This window comes from Phalacrocorax aristotelis, chromosome 15 (assembly GCF_949628215.1).
Source record: "Phalacrocorax aristotelis chromosome 15, bGulAri2.1, whole genome shotgun sequence".
NCBI classification, from domain to species: Eukaryota; Metazoa; Chordata; class Aves; order Suliformes; family Phalacrocoracidae; genus Phalacrocorax; species Phalacrocorax aristotelis.
The window spans coordinates 12712610-12735542 of NC_134290.1; the positions used below are offsets into that span (position 1 = coordinate 12712610).

The 22933-nt window shown below is 39.0% G+C and overlaps 1 protein-coding gene across 3 annotated transcripts in view; it reads right to left on the reverse strand.

The window, feature by feature from the left end:
* Positions 1-22933, reverse strand: part of RIMBP2 (RIMS binding protein 2) — a 158718-nt gene that overhangs the window by 28320 nt on the left and 107465 nt on the right. For all 3 annotated transcript variants that reach the window (XM_075110328.1, XM_075110330.1, XM_075110329.1), the window contains 8 exons: positions 20037-20241; positions 14261-14412; positions 11010-11086; positions 9969-10078; positions 8738-9547; positions 4390-4541; positions 3543-4010; positions 1286-1435 (listed from right to left, as the gene is read on the reverse strand). In XM_075110328.1, the coding sequence (XP_074966429.1) occupies positions 1286-1435; positions 3543-4010; positions 4390-4541; positions 8738-9547; positions 9969-10078; positions 11010-11086; positions 14261-14412; positions 20037-20241 (2124 nt within the window). The remainder of the gene's footprint in view (positions 1-1285; positions 1436-3542; positions 4011-4389; positions 4542-8737; positions 9548-9968; positions 10079-11009; positions 11087-14260; positions 14413-20036; positions 20242-22933) is intronic.

A 22933-nucleotide genomic window follows, 5' to 3' on the forward strand; every position in this document is an offset into this window, starting at 1 on the left:
GTTTCAAATCTACCTTTCAGGACATTCCTAGTAGATAACAGAGCTTAATCTTTTTAGGTTTCAAGGAATATAACTTTTAAGGGTTCCCAGCCTTCTGAAGTTCATATCAAACCTTCCATTTCATAGAGCTTGGTAAAGCAGACACACTCCAAACCACCCTTTAATGACCTGAGGTAATAAGTCCACCCAGAGCAGCAACTTTGTACTCACATGGTAGATACTCCCAAGTTTATTTACCAAGGTTAAATATGAAGTATGGTTATCAGAAAAATGAAGTTGATCTTGGTCCCTTACGAACACTCTACACTTTTTACATTGGGACTTCTTAATAAGATCACTGGTCCTGATTAGATCACTGGTTAGAAAATCTTGGCCTCTTTGTGTCCAGAATAATTTTAACTGTACACAGAGGTATGGATGCATCTCACCCACAAGCACATTTTGTAAGCACAGCGTGATTGCAAGTATTCTAAAAATGGAATTTTAGAGTACTTCTCCACTGTATGTGAAGATGGAGCCCAATCAAATCCTGAAGCCACATATTTAGGACACTGGAAATTTGGAGCAATGGTTATACATTTATACATGCTTGAACCTTTATAATAAATGGAACCAAAATTCCAGAAAGTCCCAGAACTGGTACAAGAAGGGATGCCGTTGCTTGGGCCCTTCAAAATGGGAGGTCAGATGTTTGGCTGATGAGATTATTTGACCATGCCAAGACATTCTTTGCTAGAATTGGCATCTCTCTTGAAAGTAATGTAAGAAATTACATTTGTTTTCAGTGGGATCAGACTAAAAGCTGTGCAGATGTGCAAAATTCTTTCTATTCATTACATCATGGCAAGTATATATTGGTATTCTGGTAATTAGGATTAGAGTTTATGGCTTTTATGAAACACAAAAATCCTTCCCCCTTTCCCTTTTTTCGCAGCATGTTTGCAAACGCAGTAGTAACACATCATACAGGAAAAGCCCAGAGCCCAAAAATGACATTCCTGTTATTTTCTATTTCCATTTGTTCAGCTTCAGTTTTTTTTCAGTTCCCAGTGCTTAAGACTGTTGCTTGGGATAACAATCTGTAGAGACATGGTGCCAAGCATTTGGTTCCCATTAGACAGTGTTATGCTCCATTCATCTGCCTCCCCACAATTTAGCTGCTTATCTGTATCGTTTGCCACCATGGCTACAATAATCAGCTGGTGACCTGGATAGCCTGCTGAGCTTCATAAAATACTTGTTTCATGTCGGACACCTGACACAACAACAAGACCAGGCTACTTACTTGCTTTCCAAGTTCTGACCCTTTCAGGAAATCATCAACTGAAGCCCCCCTTCTTTTGACATTAGGAGAATCGTAGCCATCTTCCTCATCATCTGAGTTAGCGTACTGGGCCACGTTGCTCCTTTCGCTAAAAACACTCCTCCTCTCCATCTAGCAAAGCAACAAAAAATGTAAAATTGTGAAGCAGGCTTGTTCCTGCAACTAATGGAAGAAATGGCAAATATAAGACCTAAGGACGCAAGGACACAACATTTAAATATACTCATGGTTTAAAGCAGTGGTAGTTTCCCCTGACTGTAACCTTTTAGAAATTTTAAAGAATTTTTTGCTTGTCATATTACTGTTGTTTATAAACAATTTTATGCTTTTCTGTGACCATCAACCCAGCTGCTAGCTTTCTTCCCAGTACCACTTATGTCAAAATTCTCAGTACTCTACAGTCAGAAGCTGCTAACGAAGACATTAACTTCCCTGTGGCAGAGGGCTAGCAGAAGACCTAGCCACTACAGCATTTTTTACCTCAGCACAAAAAAAGCTCTAGAATGAGACTTCATGCTCTTCCTCTGCTTTGTAGTGACTCTTACCCTCAGCTACTGAACAGTAGCTTACTCTCCTGACAATAACCGTCAGTCATCTAACAGACTGGATGAAGGGCAGGGGGAAGACACAGCTTCTTCTGCAGCAGCCTACCACAAGGGAAGAATTTCTACTACTGGGGACTAAACATGACAAATATCATTGGCAGATTTTGATTTAATTTAGAGTGAATCCATCTGTAAGCTTCTGTCCAGATCCCTGAATTAAACATTTCAAGCATCACTAAAATTTATTTAATTAAACATGGTTCAGAGCATACGTTATGTCAGCAATTTGCAAAAACAGAAAAAGTATTTCAGTTCTCTTTCCCTGTATGATAGCTAAATCAATGCCTTTTCTCCCTCCATTACGTTTATTCCAGTTTGCTTTCTTTATAAAGAAAAGGAAGAAATATACATATGCATATATGTGTATTTAGCCAGAGCTTATCAATCCAGAGTTATTCACCTTCCCAAAAGCTGCATCATCACCCACTGGCTCAATTCTGTCCCAAAACAGGGACAGTCAATAAGTTGGGGCTGTTAAGACATGTGTGAACTGTCAAAAATAATGGATTTATATTGATGATACAATGGAAGATGAAAGACTGGACATAACAACTGATGACTGCCAGATGAAGGGCCAGGAGAATGTATGAAAAAGTGACACTACGTTGAAACAAGTCACAGACAGTTGTGAGCAGCCTGTGATGACAACGTAACTGCCCAGGGCAGAGGGAGTATTTAAATATTGTATGCTTGGGTAGGAAAACCAGAGCACGTTGTCAGGATGCATACGCATCAGCTCTGCTGACCCAGGAGCCTCAAATATGCGATTTAAATTAACTAGCAAACATCTGAGTCACTCCAGCAGCCATGGGTCATAATGGTCTCAAACCCAATGCATATCCTTTGGGCAGCGATGATTTTAGCAGCTACAAAAGGAGCTGTAACAAAAAGCTTTCACATGGCAGCTATGTTGAAACATCTATGAAGGTGTAGCACTTCAGAGAGGGCCACTCTTGAAGAGCAAATATGTAAAATTGCCTGTGGATCCGTGACAGCATACAAAACAGTGCTTTACGTGCATCCAAACTGCCATTTGCTGTTTTGAAAGAGCGGATGGTTTTAGTATACAAACATGTCTCTTATCTGACTGCTGGTTAGAATCCCTTATAGAAATGAGACTCTGCCCTCATTTTGTAAACTGTCAAAAAGATTAGCTCTCACAGTAAGTCTGCTCAGGACTTTTGTCTGTCTGCCTATTTCCAGACCCATTTTTAAAACTGCTTTTTATTGTTTAGATCTCTTTCAAAGCACTTCAGTACTTGGTTGACTTTTCCGACATAGGCACAAGCCTCCCCTTTGACCCCTGCAGGATCCAAGCACAAACTTTGAAAATAACCATTATTTTTTCTTTTCAGAAGTAAGGCTCTGCATTTTTGGAGACAACATTTGTAGCAATGTTACGGGGTTTCTATGCTGATCAAAGGCTGATCAATGCTCTTTATGTTTACAAGCATATTTGGGGAAGATGGGGCAGAATTTTAGCACACTGCTTCTTCTCAAACGAAGGTTTAGGAATGACTCCTTAAAGCGTACGATGAGAAAATTCTTTGATGGAAAGCGCCACAATGAATAAAGCCAGCCCAAAAAAGCCCTAAGAAAAAGTTTGCCTTTACCCTATTGCTCTCTGCAACTCGTTGTGCAGCTTCTCTTGCCATGGCTTTTGCGACAGTATTTGGGACAGGTGTGCCTTGAGGTTGAGGGAGTATTCGGTTAGGCGATGGAGACCTCCTCCCCTGAAGCGGGCTGTGAAAATTAGGGACAGGTGGCTCAAGCGTGTGTCCATGAACAGGGGATGCTGAACGAGTCTGCTCCCATGACTCATCCATTTTTAAATGTGGACCTAAATGTTCTTCTTTGGTTTCTGGGGCTCCGGCACTTGCTAATGGCTTAGATTTGGGAGCAGTTCTGGGGTGAGGGGTTGGAGGCACCAGTAGGTCAGACGGAATGACAGCAACAGAAGAGTCCACTGATTCCCCTTGTGCAGAGAGTGTTCGAACTGTAACTTCCTTTGCTTCCAAACTCCTTAGTCTCATTAGCTCCACCAATGTGTTCTCTGCTGTTGGAAAGATCACCTCCGCCACCTGAGTACACAAACAAGCAACTTACTAGCATGAAGACATATGTCTCCCTCCTCTCAACCCCACTAAAGTACAACCTTCAAAGTTTTAACATGGAGTGAATTCTTGCCAATGCAGAGTGGACTGCAAGAGCTCACACTGGGGCCCTACACCAGTTAGCACCAGTTGTCTTTAATCCTTTCAACCCCTTTGCCCAAAAGCTTAAGTGCTTATAGAAAAGAAGCAAATGAGCAAGTTATGCACGAATAAGAGTAGGTTCTACTAAAAGCTGAGAAAACTCTGTACACATTCAAGTGCTGTCACATGTACATTGTTGCCTTTACTGGCCAGCTGAAATTCCCCTGATGTAGATGGTCACTGTAACCCTGGAAGGAGAACTTACCCGTTGACCTTTCGCATAAACACCATAGCCTGTGACACTGGCGCCATGGGAGGTCCCTGTTGCTGTCAGGGTTGGTGGTTTCCAGGACACCTGTATGGTTGCTGGGCTGGACCCAGCCCGTACAGTAACATCTTGAGGTGGAGCTGGAGGACCTAAGACAGACAAGGCTGGTTACTGAGCCTTAGATCAGAAGTATGTATTTCAACAGATGCTTGCAAGTTGGAAACTACAGATCATAAAGTTTTTTTTTTTTTAAGAAAACAAGATATCCTCATTGCAGTTATATAAAACCAGAAGCATTACAATCAGCAGGTCATGGAGCCAGGAACTGACCCTCAGCTTACAGCCAGTAACTAAGCAATATTTCTTTGCGAGATGGTTTGTACTTGCAACTTGCTCTGGACCTATTTTTACCTCTCCAGGCAGTATAACTGCTATTTACTCTGAATGCAGAAGATAATAGAAAAATGCAGGGAGAAAAAGGCCCAGGAGTGGCACTTAGCAGAAAACTGCTGCAGGTGACAGCAAGTGACTTTTTGATATATATCTCTGCACTGAATGCATGCTACATACTCAGAAATCACTTTCAAATTCTGCCTCTCTGGACTATCAGTGGTTCCAGGTCACGATTTATGGGCCAGAAGCACACTGACAGTAAGGTGCAATGTGCACTGCAAGCCGAAACTTTAACCTTTTCAACAAGCAGCACGGTGGTTTAAAGGACTCAAAGTCTTTTCTCGGCACTGAAGAAAAAAAATACTCCTACTCACCTTTTAAGGCATTTACAGTATGTTATGTAATAGCACACCAAGTACGTCCTTAATTAAAATACATTACCCTACTATAAATAGCTCTACTTTGGACAGAAAGCCAAAGTAAAAATATCATAGATGTTATTAGTTCATGAATATTTGAGGTATCCTGTTGTGTTACTTTAACGGTCAAACCCTGAGAAGTGTTTCATGCTAAAACATTTCAGAAGCAGGTTCAGCTGCAGCTGTCTCTGGGTAATAGCTGGGAGAATACAAACCTCGGTTGCTGTGAGCTTGCTTTTGCCAGTGAACTAGAGTACAACCGGTATTTGTTCATCTACCAAAAAAGCTACAAATATTTTAACTGTGTGCATTCATTGCTACCAAACAGATCATGATACAAGTGTAAATATCAGACAAGCCTCAGCCTCCAGATATGCTGGCAAACCGTCAATGCATTTCAGTAGCTTGCTGTCACCAAATGTCATCCTCTAGCAGGCACAGAAATGAAATTATGTTCAGGACACTACAGGCACAACATGAGATTTTTGACTATACCATCCCTTCCACCTATAATGTATTTTTAACTTGCAAGGCCAAAGTATGCAAACCGACCTAATACTATTGTTGGCCAAGACATAGATTTTTATTTAGGATTGAATTTCAGCTTCCCTGACAGCCAGTGCTGTCAATCCAGCAAAACTCCTCAGCTTACAAGAAAGAATGCATCTGATCTAGGCCAGTCTCTTGTCTATGACTATAACATTAATCTGCTCCTGCAGGAGAAGTCACCTTCCTTCCATTCTCCCCAAACCAAACAATCCCCAGAGAGTCTATCTCAACCTTCACAGGCTGTAACAGAGAGAGGTTTAATAAACTGTAATGCCCAAGGCTTAGTACAGTTTCTCTCTTCCCCATCATTAAATGGGAAATTACTTTTGATGACTCTTGATGGTCTTGGTCATCAACATAAATGTTTGTTTCAGAATTCTGCTGCAGTTTGGTCTTTATGAATTTATTACCTAACTTAGCTCAAAAACCATAGCAGTCCTGTTGGTCCCAATCCTGTGAGTACTTAATGTCCATTTTTAGATCTGAGCACCCAAAAGAGAACGAATTCTATTTTAACTTAAACTCTAATGTTTTGATGAATCAAGAAGAGGAGTTCATTTGCTCAGCTACTAAAGAGCCGTCACTCAGCAGGAAGCAATGTGTTTTCAAGTATAAATCATGCAAAACATGATGTATCTGTGCAAAGAGAATAATGAAACGGTGACCTCTAATTGTCCTGTACTTTTCATGCAACTGCTCTCTCTAGCTTGGAAATGCGAGCAGTTATCTCAAGTTCAGTTTTGCTTAACGTATTCCTAAAAAACCCCTGAGATTGATACAGTGTGAATATTTAAAAATATTCACTGATGCTCACTCCCTTTTTGGTCTAAGTGGCTGATGGCACCCTTTTCTGTAAGGGTATCACTGAACCCACTAGTAAGGAGCAGAGCTTCTCAGCTTCAAATAAAGTAAGCACATGTATTCGTATGTAAACATTTCCAAAGCCCTCAGAAAAAATGTCAGTACAAACGTTACCAGCTGCCTGTGGCCAGTTATGTTGCAGTTCATGCTGCACTGTCTGCTGAACCTGGCATTCACCACAACTAAAGGTTTATGTGGCATCACCCACCCCCGTGCATCTGATAGAGAAGCATGATAACGAGATTCACTTCTCACAGAATATCTGTGTGGGTCTCTCAGCATACTCTAAAATCATCTTTGAAACAGGTCCCTTACAGTGTAGATCAACTGAAGGTATTTAAGGTGGAAAAGTAATCCAGAGCCTGAGAGAAAAACCAGTATTAGTCACATTAAAGACACCTTCTCTATTTTTTTCTCCTTAAAACTGTAGTTTGGAAGAAGAGAAATGTGATTACTTGAAGCCAGTAATATTTGCAAGAGAAGGACATGACACACTATGATGTTATCTCCCATTGCTGACTCTGATTTCATGGGCATCCTTTTCCCTTGTTTCAATGACTTTTGAAATACAAGCATCGGCCTCTAATCACTTCAACAGCCACTATTTTATTTTGCTGTATAACAGTAAAAAGTTGATGTGCTTTTGTAAAAATTCTCTCTGTGAAATGAAGTGGTGGGGAAGATTCTGGGATCTCTGGATCTAAAAGCAGAGGCTCTACTGCATTTTAGCTCCTCAGCAGAGAGCAGCTCATTTATTGCTTTAGCATACTTCAGCAGCTAGAGGGAGATACAGCATGTTAAGTGTTTGGCCTGAAAAAGCCTCACTCGACAGGCCTTTCCCAAATACCAAAGAAGTCAACATATCTGATAAGTTCAAGCCACCATCTCAACAGTATCTCCTGACCCCCACAAAACATATACAAAGTGTAAGATGCCCCCCTCCTAGCTGAGCCTATAATAGCACTACCACTTAATTCACAGAAATTAGTTATGACAAAAGAGTAAATACCCGAGCTGAGGACATTTTCACTGAACCTATAAACCAACAGCTTCAAAAGCAGTAGACATACAAGTTTAACTCCCTCTCTGCTTAACCAGCATTACTGTCCTGCATCTCTTCTTACATGTAAGCCATGCAAGCCAAGGAAGAGAGCAGAACTAATTCCTGCCCCTTTGCTAGAATCAAATCCCAGCAGGGAGTCAATTAAGCCATAGCACAGTACATGATATTGAAATTTCACTCGCCAGGAGTCACTTGTACTTGACTGTCCCTGCTTCAGAGGTATTTAGTGCTCTGAAAGTCTGAATATATAAGGAGTCTTCTACTTGTGCTTGATTAGATGACTTTGGTTAGATGGGTCTATAAGGGGAGATGATAAAAATTTTCAGGTACTTGCATACACTCCAAAATTATGAGATTATCCTTTAAATGCATTACATAACTCCAGCTCTAGTTTTCAATTTTACTTCACTGTTACTAAATCCTGGGAAATGACTGGTAACACTTATCAAAATTCCTAATGTAAAAGCAAGGTGGGAAAAAAGCTTGGACTTTCCAAAACATGACCAATTTGTTACCTTTACAAATGCAAATTGTACAATGTGATCACAACTTTACAGCCAAAATGCATTTATATCCCCTAAATGACTGTGTGGTCCTTTAAGGTGTCTGTGCTGTTCTTCATTACAGAAAAGGACTGGATCATCCCATCCCTGTAAAAGTGCTTTAAAACACACAAATAACATGACAGAAGTAAAAACTGCTTTTTAACCAGCGTTGTTCACACCAATGAAAACAAATTATTATCAGAAATACTATAACTGGACAAATTAAATACAAATGGAGATTAATCTGATAAAACACTTAGCGTGTGTTCTGTGATTATAACTGTAGCTTTCCCTCGTTTATCTCCCCAAAAATCTTCAGTCCTTACCCAGGAACAAAGAAGAGAATAAAGCAGGACAGGAATTCATTTTAGATACCATAAAGCAATCTAATAATCCCAGTCTACTCATGAGCGTGACAGAGATTACAGCATAAAGCTGACGGTTAGATTAATTTATCTAGAATTTTCAGAGAAACTTAATTGGAGTGTTTTGGGGTAGGGAAAAAAATATCAAACCTGCTGGCAATGTAGAGAATTCCACAAAGGCTTCCTTTTTCTCTCGTTGTTCCAGGGGAAGCTGCCAGGGCATCTGATGGGGTTTTGCCATGACCTTCACCTTGTAGGCCATATTGGGCTTCAAATTAAAAAAATGGTACTTGTAGCTAGCAGCCTTGACAATGTCAAATTCTTCTTCATTAAGAAAGATCACATGACTGTAATTACTATTTGTGGGGAGCCAGGACAGCTCAGCAGAAATCTGGGTTATATTGTCCACTTTAAGGTTAGAGGGGGCCACTATGACATCCTTCCCAACTAACAAAGTGCACTGCAGTTCATCTGAGTTACCCTTGTTTGTAATGCTCTGGACTGATATTCGGTATGTACAAGTGGAAATGTTAAGCTTTTCTATAAGAGCTTTCGTTCTGCTTCCCAAGGCTATGTTCATCCTTACTTCTTTGTCAACCAGAACATTGTAGCTGCTGATGGTTCCCCATCCGGGTGGCACTACCGGTGGCTCCCAGCCCACAATGACACTTTTGGCTAGTTGTTTAATAAGGGTGATTTTTCTAGGATAAGGCACAATGTCTTCTCCAATTTCATCAATGTTCACATCCAGAGTCCCTGCGCCATTGCTGATTACGCTAGAGTCTACGTGGGTTGGTGGACTTATCTCTGGGAGATCTCCTTCCAAAATAGGACCTGAATGGTTGATAAAATTCTGATCTTGTTCACTGCTTAATGTGCTTGATAACCGGGTCTCATTGTCTTGAACAAAATCCACAAAATTTGAAGGGACTAGTCCTCTTTGTCCATCTAGAAGTTCCCCTGGTGAGAAAGAACAATGTGATTAAAATCCTTGAATGAGCACACCTCTTGCATGTCAATGCCTTGCCAATGGCCAAGATAAGGAAAAAGATATAAGTGAAAACTGTACATAAACAGCATTCACAGTTTGAGCATGGAAAGGCTCAGTGAGGCAAAATCCAGAACTGCCAGTAAGCTTCCTTGTCAGCTTAAATCTTGCCAGTAGGAAAAGCTGACAATATAAAATATCTTATAATTAGCTATGCCTGCAAGGAGCGGCTTTGCTGGTGCAGAAACTCTGTTAATTAACACAATGATGATAGGGGTAATTTTAGCAACTGATTTAGTAGTAGATGAAGGAAAGAATTGGGAGCATGTTTGACAAATGAACTGATTTGAATCTGCATGAATTAGCATGAATTCACAGATTAAAAAAAAATACCTTCATAAAAGCCGTCTTCATCCATATCTCCATACACATAAAGGTACTTTCCTGCCGTAAGGGGGAGCTCTGCTTCTGGATTTTCATTTGGTCCATCAAAAGGGTTGTAACTGCAATGGAGCACAGATGGAAAACATGCGTTCACTTACAGCCCCCACACAACAGAATACCTATCAGAAAAAGGTGTACAGTTCTAAGGCTGCAGAGGAAGATAATTCCACAGTACAGCCTTTTTGCTTACCTTCTGAAACATGTATTCTGAGTGGAGGCTAAGTGAGTTTGTTGTCATGAACTGTATCACCAACAGATTGCTGTGAAATGCAACCTGTTTGCTTAAGCACTATACACTTAAACCCACATCATTTTCTGTAGAATTTAGACATTTCTCACTTAGAGTGTATGCACTCTTTGAATACACTGGTCAAAACCTTCTTCATTTTTTCAAGTCAATTCAAGAAAACTCACTTGCAGGGGTCTCTTCCAGTCCCCATATTCCATTTATTTTATATGGGAGTTTTTTACACAAGTTTATTAACTTCAACAGAGACAAGTTAAATAAAGACAAAAACAATAAGTTACAGCTAAAACAAGCTACTTGTAGACAAAAACTTCTTCTAAAGTATTTAAATCCATCTCTGTCCTGAAATAAATTGTTAGCCACAGATATTTTTATCATGATAGTACTTCATATCTGAAATTTTAACGTGCAGAGATATGAGGATTTCTTGCACTGATGCAGAAATTTATAAGAACAGATTGAGATATCCTCTGTAAAGTAGGAGGTACACATTCTCATCCCATTTAGACATTGAAGGCTAGAAATACAGTGGTAGGTAAAAGATCTATGCCATGTCAAACTTTCTCTGACAATTAAAGCTCTTGGAAATGGCACTATTTTGCAGCCAGTGTGAACAGGAGAGGAGTCTGCTATCTATAACGTTGGTTCCAGGTAATAATTCAGTGCATGAATAAAAGTGAAGCAAAACCAGATGTTGAATATTGCAAATACATATTATATATAGAATGAGCTGGTTTCATTACCTATAACGGGCAATGCAAAGATGGACTTTCCCAGAATATCTCTGCTTTGAGGTATTGGAATTCTGATCATTATCCATCTGTAGAGGAAAAACAAAAGACAATGTGATTTCAAGAAGGTGCATGCACTGTTTTCCTGATAGGTGATATAAATCAGACGGCAAACATGCATCATTTGAAAAAAAAAACCAACACATTAAATTCTGACATGGAACCAAACTGGTTAATTTTACTTAGAAGGGCTTAGGCTAAAAAGGATTGCAATTCAGGTTCTAACAGGGCAAAGAAATTGAGTTAATTCCTTGACGTCTTGCTAGAGATTCAGATCACTTGTCTGAGCCTGGATGTTGGTTGTCCTCAAAAGCTTGCAAAATTGAGACAGCACCAGTAGATTGGTGTTTTGTCATTTGGTCAGTGGAGATGACTGAAGGAGATGTACTGACCACACCATTCCCTTTCATGCTGCTGAGTAAAGAAATAGTCACGACTTAACTATACCAGTCCCACTGACCACCTCACTCTCCTGACTAAGCTTTTACTAGTCTTTGTTAAAGTACAGTAAACTCAGTTACTCCAGGATGACCTGTTGTAAGTGATATGCCTAGTGTTTCTGGGCATAGTACAGCTATACGATCACACAGACAACCTAGAGTGATACCCTAATATTTTAACCAGAAAACAACAGTAGAAACTTGATACCAGTGACTAAGTACTTAAATGATGAGTTTAGAGCTGGTGCAAGTGTCAACTTCCAAACACTTGGAAACAATGAGTACCTCATAAAAATACCCCCTTACCAATCCAATGCACAGCAGCAGCATCTGTTGAATTCCACCCTTTCCACTAACTGAAAGAAATAATATATTTCTTCTGAATCATATTTAATTCAATTCTGCAAAGTCACGCATTTATTCCATTACAAATCTGGTCTACAAAACCTTGAGATTAAATTGTGGTGCTAAATCAACACAAACTCCACCTATTTTAGCTCTATGCTAGGAATGCCACTGGTGAAATAGTAATTCTTTCTGTTAGACTTTGAAGTGACAGACACAATTCTTTCCTCCACGTATTTTACACTACGCTGTGAACACTTTTAGGAAGACTTAACAACTTTACACCTGAGCTTGAGAGGATTTAATTAAGGCAGAAATACTAGGTTTAAGAGTGGGATCAAATAAGGTAAGTTGTCCAAAAATTGACCAAAATTTTACAGTCTGGACAGAGTGAATATAGAACTGAAACTTTCTGGCCTAAACTGGTCCCTGCTTAGTTCCCAGTATGGAATAAAATATTGGATCAAGTCACTTTTTCTCTGAATTAGCTCTTAAGAGGTAGGTTAGCTTGTTGGGTTAACACAACACAGGCTATTCTGCCAACACTCCACTTCCAGTGAGGAAGACAGTAATAATCAGCTAACAGGTATTCTCCCCTGTGCAGCATTTGGGGATGCAGGCAAATTTTCAGGGGTATCTTCCTGATACTTTTTTATAGGCATGTCACAAAGCTCATAACTAACCCAGTAATGCTCATTCTAGAAGACTTTGTTGCTAGTAACAATCACGGAAGTTGCAGATATATTTTTGCAGAGTATAATTTTTTTTAATTTCAGATCACAGCATTATGCTCCGGTTTTAGATTTTATTCATACATTCTCCCCCTGGCTCTGGATACCTCTAAAAGAGAATGGAGCTTAATTTCTGTGAGCTTGCATAATGTAAGGACGTATCACATAATTACACTCTAGAAGGCACAAAACGAACAATTCTGCAAAAGAGGGCTTGACATTCTCAGTGAGAGATAACTCAAAAATAATAGAAAAAGAGAATTAGATTCGACGTGCACTTCTTCTGTTCCTTGCTGTTAGTTCTGCTTCCCTAAGTCTCATTGCTAAGCTGCTTTTTCTGGTTTGACTACTTCGGGCTGCTTTTTCTGTGGCCTCCTCAAAAAGCAGTGAATGTTCCTGCTTTTCAGTAATGTTGCTACATATAAATATGCACATATATTTATTTGTGGATAATCATTAGATATGCCCATGGAATTCCTACTGTACAAGAATCTAGTATTTTGTTGAATATCCTACACCATACTCAGGCTTGTGACCCATTTAAAAACATGTTGATTCTATCAACTTTCACAGGTTCAGTAGCAATAAATATAAAATAGATATAAAATATGCACACAGTTTCAATTTATTTACTTCTGTAAAGATGAAGAATGGGATTCAGGACTGTAAGGTGAGGGGTAAAATGTAAAGATCGTTTCCTCACAGCTGTTTGTCCATCTAAAACAGACTTACAGTACTTAATAATTTTCTATAATATTTTAATAATACCCTTCTGTAAGGTTTTCAAAATGTGTCCTATACCTCCTCATATTTAACATCTGTCCTAAATATGAACAACCAGCTTGCTGTGGCACCTCTGTAAAGCTCTTCTGAGCTTCCCATTGGCTTTCTACTAGAATTCTACTGAAAACCAGAAAACCTTTTTAAGACAGGAAGAACAGAACCTTTCAAAAGTACACTTAAATACCAGCTGTAAAGTTGAATGGTGGAAGGGTTTAGTGACAACATCCTGCAACTTTCGCTTCCAGGTTACAGGCTCAAAATCCATTTAGGAGAGTGTGCTGGAAACTGCTGTTAGCGGGTGGCATCCGCCAAGTTGTAGGGGTAAGATTCACATGTCATGAGAATCAGGCAAAGGACAGGTCCTGCAGAATGAGCTACCCCTCTGTCAGAGCGTATCTGCCTGGCCAGAGCACTGCATAGAATTTCTCTTCCATTTGCCCAGGCTGTATCAAAGTCACACCTTTTGGTAGATATAATATAATAACAATAACAATAATAATAACAATAATAACAACAATAATAAAAAATAATTAAAATATATATATAATAAAATAATAACATAGACATATGCCAAAGCAGACACAGACAGAAATGCTGACTTACACTTCTTATGCACAGAAATAGTACAACATTCTGAATGCACCAGTGAACGCTGAGGCTTTCACAGAAACTTGAGATTCTCACACACCCCTTTTTTATGCTGTGTAACTGGGATATCAGCTGAGACTTATTTGAAAATATCAGTTAAATTCCCACTGGTCATATCCCAAGTTATCTCAGAAAATTAGAACATTCATGGCTTGGCTTTTAAACAGCAGGTGGATCAACCTGCATTGGTCCCCTGGAGAAGAGAGGTATTGGCTCCATAACATACATTTTCAGTAACAAATTTAAAAAGACTCACGTCTGAATCAAATCTGCATCTTGGGGTACCAGATCTTGACTTGGACAGGAATGTAGGTTTGACAGACAATTGTTCTGGTTTGTCTCCAGATATCTGAAGGGGTCGTATAAACTCTGAAATCACACAACGACTTCCAGAAGGACTTTCATGACCTGGCAGTGAACAAAACACATGAGAATAAGTAATAGTTCTCCAGCAGAAACACTGCCAAATAATAAGCAACAGTGAGTTCCTTTCTCCTCCTGTTAGCAATCATTCTAGAAGACAACTAAGGTAGATGGACTACGGAGCATAAAAGTAGCCAAGCCTACTAGTTTCCAGCCTTTTGGTAAATTACATAAGTCAACAATATGTAATGGTACATAATGTAGAAAGTGAAGGTATTTTAACTTAAAATAATCAAAGTTAAAGTTTCCCCTAATGAAAAAAAGTCCACCTTTGTTCTGAGCGTCTTGGTATCTTTGGACAAGTTATCTGACACGCTGCTTAACACACCCGGCACTAAAAAGCTGCTGCTGGAACCCTTCTATTCCTTTCAGGGACTCTGTCATATACTGGAAAGTAGAACTAAGTCATGCATTTATCTTTTAAGAAAGCGATTGAAATGCTAATGATTTAGTTAGCAGGATATTCATTTTGAAATGAAGGGAAGTGGTTTGGCTTTTTGCAGGGCAGTAAGTTCCAAGATTCTTATTTCTTAAGAGCTCCTCGTTAACACCAGTACTAAAACACCTAATTTGATCATCGTGCCATCTCTCCAGTTTCTAAAAACTGGAAGACATAGACTATGAAAAAGGAAAAGTCTCCAGAAATACTTTTTGAATGTTTTTATTGTGCTTTTTTAAAGCACTGAAAAATAAAAAGGAAAAGACAGTTTATACTGCACTTTTAAAGGACCTAGGAGTCAGCCTTACAAGAGACTGAGCACTCCTATCTCCTATTTATTTAAGTGAAAACAAGGCCTAATGGTGAGGGGAGACAAGTAAAAATAACAACTTCATCAAGATTGCAAGCAGACTAATAGAGTGTAATATAAAATACTTCTACATTTTTTCCCCTTTTACTGTTAGTTTAGTCCCCAAACCACATGAAAACAAGCAGGAAATTGTAAACTGAGCCTAATTATACTTGCAGCATCAGCAGAAGCTACAGCAAAGCACAGAGTCTAGGGCATTGCTGACACAGTCAGATATCCACAGCACCTTCTCCTTTCTCTCTCTCCCATTAATGTAATGAGCCTATGCTCTAATTTTTCAGACCCTGGATACGTGTAGGTTCAGCATTTCCTCTCCAGTTCTGCCAGAAGTCGGACAGCAATGTTTTGCTACTGAATTGCAAGCTTCCCAGACACACGTCACCAGGAATTATCAGTGGAACCTCTTTATTCATATTGCAGAGGAGAATAAGCTCCAAAACGTATCATCAGAGGGTTTTTCTGATGTGCTCCTTAGTCCAATATGATTAATTTTCTCTGTAACACTGTAATTTACAGCAGGACAGCTTAAGCACATTGACAGCAGGGAAATATACAAGTCATCACACAAAAGATTAATTACAAGCAGCCTCCTTACATCAATCCCCAGGCTGGAAAAGGGCACATTTTTTATTCTTGGAACCTTTCTCACATATATAACAGAAAAGTCATCCCTGTTCAGAAACCTTTAGCCAATTTAGCTCCTTCTGTTTGCTGTTAATGTGCTTGCCATATCAGCCTGTCAGCGCCAAGCCTATAAATAATTGGTCCAACTGTGATTATTCATTCAAAGAAAACTGCTGTTTGGTCTCATACCTCCTGCATTTTTCAGGCTTTGTTACTAAATTAGTTGCACTGTATACAAAATGCAGAGAAAGATTCTTGGATAATACAGCCCTTGCTTTGCATGTATACAGGGTGATAACCAGGGTAGGAGCACACATTACCAAGAACTCCAGGAATATCAAGATGCTGGAAGGTATTTAACTGTCTTATTTTTTCCACTTGGAAAACAAGGTACATAAAATTTACCTTGAGTCCTTAATATATAGGAGAGAAAACTGTGTGGTAGTTGTAATTGCACCATGCAACTGGACACAGCTATGGCTCCAAATGGTGCTCATAACCAGATGCAGCCTACTGAGATACCTCACTTCCCATCACAGTAATTCTCTACCCATATCCATCAATGTATGTGGAAAAACAGCCTCTGCCCCAAATCTAGCTATGCAAAATGGATCTGTCTTCCTAACTGAACTTACTGCTGCCTTCAGTGTCGCCTGTTTCTCTGTTCGTTTGGCTACTTGTGCAACGTAACATCTCCCTGCTCAATAAAATCTGCACTGGGTGCCATCAATTCCTGTCTCTTTATGAAAAAGTGTGAGATGTAACAGCAGCTGATTGTCTAAGGCTCTTTCCCATGCTGTGGGACTGCTTTAAAAATTACTGCATTTTCAAGGTATCCTAGTATCTGCAATAAATTGGGAAAAAAGGGTTTTCAGGCAAGCTATATCATCCATTAGCAGTTAGTTCCTGTGTATTTGGTACAAGAGGCTTTTTTAAAAGGTCACCAGATGCTTAAATAATGTATGTAAATTCATGCTGATTCTATGTATGCAGAGCCACTGTTGGATTAATAAAAATAAACACAAGCATCATCAAGCAATGCCCCTGCAAAAAAAGCAAAACTGAGGTTCACTGTGCATGAACCACACTCCTCCTGAAACCTCCTGTATCTCTGTCATCTCCTGGTCATTTCTATCGAGGGGGTCTACTTGTGCAGACTGTGAATACATGAGTACAGGCAAAAATGGCTGTATTTAAAAACTGGCCTAACTTTACCTCCAGAATAAGAAACGGTGTCAAACTAGGTTCTCTTGTTCATCCAAGGCAATTTCACCGATGTCCCTGTGCTTGAACAACAGAATGTGGGGGAATCATACCTATAAAGACTGTTTTAAAACTTGCTAACTCACTGGAACCTAAGGAAAAAAAATGTACCTTTCTTTTTATATTTGCACTCTGGAAAAACACTAAGAACTAAATGCAAAAAATACAAGAAAGGTCAGTTCTAAGAACATGCCCCAGCTTCTAGAAATGTCTCCTCTTTTCTCTAAATACTAGAGAAGAACCCTATAAAGCCACAGGGTTTTTCTGGAAAGTCTTGTAAAATCCATATACCCTCAAAACAGCCTTTACTTTCCCATTGCTGGCCAGTATCTGTTAAGGAAGTCTGAAGAACACCCTTTCAAGGAAAGAGGCAAGGAAGAGCACCAGACTTAATTTAAATGTCTCGGCAGAATTAAAGCTGGCCATGCTTGTAGTACAATTAGACTCTCCATTTTATTTATTGGAACTGCTGATTCATTATGGACTACCTAAATTATCCAGAAAGGCCATTTAAATGAGCCTTTTATCTAATGAATAATAAATCTTAAGGTTTCTGTATCTGATTGTGACATTATTATGTCTTTAGAGTGAACTTTTTACAGTCTAATCCATTCTGGCTAGGTTTATTTCATTTCCTGATACATTCAAACATCGCCAATTAAGGCAAAGCAGCTGGTCATAAACTGATCTCATTTCCGTCATTTGCTTTGCTTTGAAAGCTGTCCTTGTGTTCCCTCTTGTGTTCTTTCTTCCTCACACATAATAAAAATAATTACACTTCTGGTTTGAAGAACTTGCTGTAGCATTACCATCATTATTGTGAAATGGCTGATTTAAATAATTAGAAATCCTGCCCACTTGCTTAAACATTACTTTATTGTTATCAGTGCATTCATACTGAGAATGAATATTGTCCAAGGATTTCTGATGTTTATACATCAGTGCTGCAGGCCCTGAATTCTAAGTCGCATAAAAATCAATAGGTTATGAGAAAAGGTTTACAGAGCAAGGCCCTTAAATGACTTCAGTACAGACCTCGCTGTGTTTTCTGTGTTTTTAATCAAGGGGTTCTTGGAAGATTTCTGTTTGTTATGTTTTTTTTTTTAAACCTGTTTCCATTAGTATTTCAAGAATAAATATAAGTTAGTTTCGAGAGTTTGACTGAGGACCTCAAAAAGTTTATTTGATTTTTATTTGAGGATTGGGGCCCATTTAGATCAGTTCCATAGGTACAGACTGGACCTTCACTGGCTGCCTAAAGGACATTTCATGACCTAATTACCTTTCCTTTAAAATTAACTGTTGCTTTGAAAATCCAATCCTTAGAGGTAGCTCCAACAGGAGCTAATCCTGTTGATATTGAGACAATTTCCACTAAATTCTTACAGCTATCAGGTAATGTATTCTGAATTCTCCATTTAGTGCACCTTTATATCCACTGGACTCGCAGCTCCAGAAAAGCCGATAAACTAATATACACCCCATTGGGCAAGACTGCAAACAGCTCAAATTTTGTGTTCAAAAATCCAAGGCATATAAAGTACAAAGTTACTGAAGTGAAATGAAAGAAGGATGTCACCTTGGTTCCTTTTGACTTGGTTTCACATTGAGTTTAGCACCCTTCACTGAAAATAACTGCTCAGCTGTAACGATAGGGAAATGATTTGTGATTTCTAGGCCCTATGCCTCAGAATTTTTCTAGAAGCTTAGGAAGATGAAATTAAAAAAAAAAGTCACGACTATTTAATTTCTGCAGTTCCTCTTCACACTTATTTTAAACCAACTTTGGGGGGAATTTGTAAGTAATGGAAATTACCTGACAAGTCTTCCTTTGCAGAACAAGTAGTTGAAGTCATTCTAGCATGGGTGATACCGAGCTGGTGAGCACACTCCTCAGCCTGGATAACTAGGTAGTTATAATATACAATCTAGCATACGATTTACATGCAAGTTACTTTCAAGTGTCCTCAGGTAACCTCTTGCCTTGATCTTTTAAATTTTCTTATGATAATGAATCGTTAACAAAGTTGTGCATTTAGGAGGAGCAGTTGCCTCTGGCAACAGGAGATGACCTGGCAAAAGTTCAACACAGATTTTGGAAAAACACATACTGTGTGGAAGGTACTAGGCACTATAAGAACACCTATACAGATGTAAACTATTTGTTTTTTGTTTATTTTACATTCTACATTTCTTCTGTGACTTTTCTGTTTCTACAACACCTGGCAGTTACATGTTCAAATGCTATTTGAAACACAGTCAAAAATTTAAACATACCTTTGCACAGTGCAGTAAGCAACTGTAGATATTACCCCTCTTCAGGTGTGATAAAATATATCCCATGAAATACCTTTCCAACCAAAATCACTTTGTGACAGAATTTGTGTTTTTGTAGACAGTGTTTGCTTCCATTTTTCTTAATATTTTACTTTCGAGTTTTTACGAAGTGCATATTTTCTGTTGAACACATGCAACTAAACCAAAAATATTTTCATGTTTTTCAAAACACTCCATGCAGTTTTGAACTGCTACTTCAACCAGATAGCAGACCAGCTCCAGTCCATGAAACAGTGAAGGTTTTACAGCAAAGCCTGTATATGTAGACAGTCTGTCTTCTTCCAACAGAAGTAGATATTTAGATAAGGAAGACATCATTTTAACACTAAACAGGTTTCTTATCACTACAGCCAACAACAATTAGAGAGAATTCTGCTCACAGCAGTGCCTGAATGACACTGGAACAACCTCAGTGAAGGCTTAAGAGATAATCTGAAATTTCAACAAGTCACCAAACAGGAACAGGAGCAAATCCTACCCTCTGTTTGTGCAGTGACACTCTACTTACATCATTGAGCTGCATCTTAAAACCTACAGGGCAGAACAGAGACCTACAAATAAAATGCTGGTCCTTACCTTTGCCTATAGAAGTGGCTATTCCATTCATTAACTGGGACAGAGATTTACCAGGAGAACCAGGGATATCTGAGGATGCCACCGAGTTACTGCTCAGGAGATCAATCTTTCCCGCTTGCTGTCGAAACTTCTCCAGTTCTCTGGACAAGAGGTTAAATTGTTCGCTCTGTGTCCGACATTTCTCCTCTAGCTCTCGGACCTTGGCCTGCACAAGCAAGACATAACACAGACATTAAACTGAGATCAGAGCAAGCTACAACTGTGTTAGGTTTTCCTTAAGTACCAGGAAGCCAGGATAGGCAAACTATTTGGGATAAACAGGCCCACAGTCACACCTTTCTCCCCTTAAATTCTCACCCAGATTTAGAACAAAAGTTTTTAGTAGCCCTGTAATACTGAGCTAAGTGCTCCTTTCATCCCCAGTTTTCAGAATGGAAAACCCTCCTCATAATTTTTGGCAGTGCTAAAAAAATCACTGCCAAGAACACTTGCAAACAGGATCCTACAGCTTTGTGACTTCTAGACACATCTGAATGTCACTTTTGTACGCTTTTCCAACTTCATCTAAAACTCTGGCTTATTTCTGAGGTTTGCCCATCCTCAGCTATTAAGCTGAAGCCTCCTGAATTGTTACATTAACACTGATGTATTAAAAAACACCACCAAAAAAATCCCCACCGTGGTTCATGCAGAATATGGACCCATCTAGTGGCTCAATTCCCTTTCAAAAATAATGCTCCTCACTATAGGTGCCAAACCACACAGAAATCAGCCATACACCAGCCAAGAGGAGATTGTTTGTAAGCTTGTGAAAAGTACCAAAATGGCCTTGCTGGCAAACATTTTTGTTTTAGTTTTGAGGTGTCAGGCTTCAACAAAACAGAACTTAAAAGACAAGCTTCCATGGTGACTTGGGAACTTTGCCTACATACGGTTTATGAATTCCTGATGTGAAAAAAATGGATGAGGTGATGGAAAGGAAAGATTCCCTGAATGACAGAAATGACAGAGGGCACATGAATTCAGGATTTCTCCTACAACTTCTGCAACTCAAAAAATATATGAGAGTAGTGAAGACACTAAAGCATGAAAAATCCCTCTTATTCAAATCTGTACATTCACTGTACCGGCTAAATTAAGGATGTAATAATGTTTTCAATATAATGCATTTAATTTTTAATCTGCATTTATAAACAGCCCATATATCGCTTTCATATACTGTCATATGTTCCTGAAGAGAACAATCTAGAGTGCCCAAAGAGTTAGGAAAGAGCATATTAACACCTGTTGCAAAAACTGAAGAATCAGCAAAGCTCCTGAGAATTTCATTTGTGAGGTCTGATTTTCGCCTAGGGGCAACAGTTGGTCTGTACTCTGGAAATGGGGCAGAGAAAGGCTGCCGTTTGAGGCCCAGGGAACACTTGTGTCTCGTGCTGTGACCCAAACGCTGCAAGCAGAAGTAGCTCAGCTGAGGCAGTAACAGGCTGTTATATGAAAAGCTAATGCATTATAAACCCCTTTATAGGGGGTTTTGCCTAGTTAAACAACTGTACTAACAAACAAAGTCTGGATATCAGCTAAATTCATTCAACTGTACCGAAGGTTTCTTCTTCTTGAAAGAGAAAAATGTTCTCAGTTCATAGAAGAAAAACTGCACATATTACATATCAAGAAAATGACATAAATTAAGTACTGCCTATGCAAAGATCTTAGCACATCTAAAGATAAACAAAACACTCAGATCCCCCAGATCACCACAAAAATCCAAATTTCCTACTACAGAAGGTGGTACTGTTTGATCCTTTTTTTGTAACAAATAGATCTTTAAAGCTACAGTGAGTTTTGAGGATATAATTTCTTCGTATTCATAAAACACAAATTAATTTAGTTCTGCTAAAGAAGTCTCAGGGTATCTATCTGACTGATTATGAAACAGAAAACAATAAGACACAGAGACATTGTGGGAGTTTTACACAAACATTAAACGATTTGATTCTTGGTTTTGTCTTTCATCTTTTCATTGTGGTTTTGAGCAACCAGAATGTGAGCCTTTGCTACTCATTACTTTGCTGCATGAATAAGGCATCTATGTACAATTTTAAAAAGCATTGAACAAACAAAGTAGTAAAGTGGTTTGGGTTTTTAGATCCCCTCTTTCCAATGGAAAGTTTAAGGATGAGCTATTCAACTGTCTAAGAATATATACTGACCTTTCCACATGCAGTTATGGAAACTCTAGCATAAAATAAAAAATAAAAACATCATCATCCAGAACCCAACAAGATGCTAAGACTGTCCTAAAATATATTTTTGAAAAAATGTTAATTTAATGTATTAGTATTATTTATTCATTTAAAACTTATTTGCATTTCAGTATATGCCTTCTTTGACTTTGCTTTCAAGTATCTAGAATCTTCATTTTCAAGTCATTCTCTCATGACAGTATGAAGCCTGGAAGAAAATGCCTTTACTACTTCTTTTTAATCAAGGTTATGAGTTAGAAGTGAGCACAAAGCCAGTACTATATAAAGAAAAAATTACCATAAGCTCCAAAATAGCACTAACAGGAGGCATCCCCATACCCACAGCTATTTCTTGACTTCAGGCAGGTGCTTGGTTCGTTCTTAGCCAGCCAGACTCCCCTCACTGCAGGTGATCTACATAGTCTTGTACATCGCTGCAGCAAGGCATGTGCTTTCACTCTCAGAAGCACTGAATTTTTATTCCATATCATGGTTCTGCCCATGTAGCCCACCCTAACATCGACGGCACCAAAGTGCCAGGCCTACCAGATCTCCTCAAAACTGGATCTGCCTTTAGCAGTGGTTGTATGACAAGACATTCTCTGCTGCAGATCCTTATTGATGTATTGCACTGAGGACTTGCCAAGTTTCTCA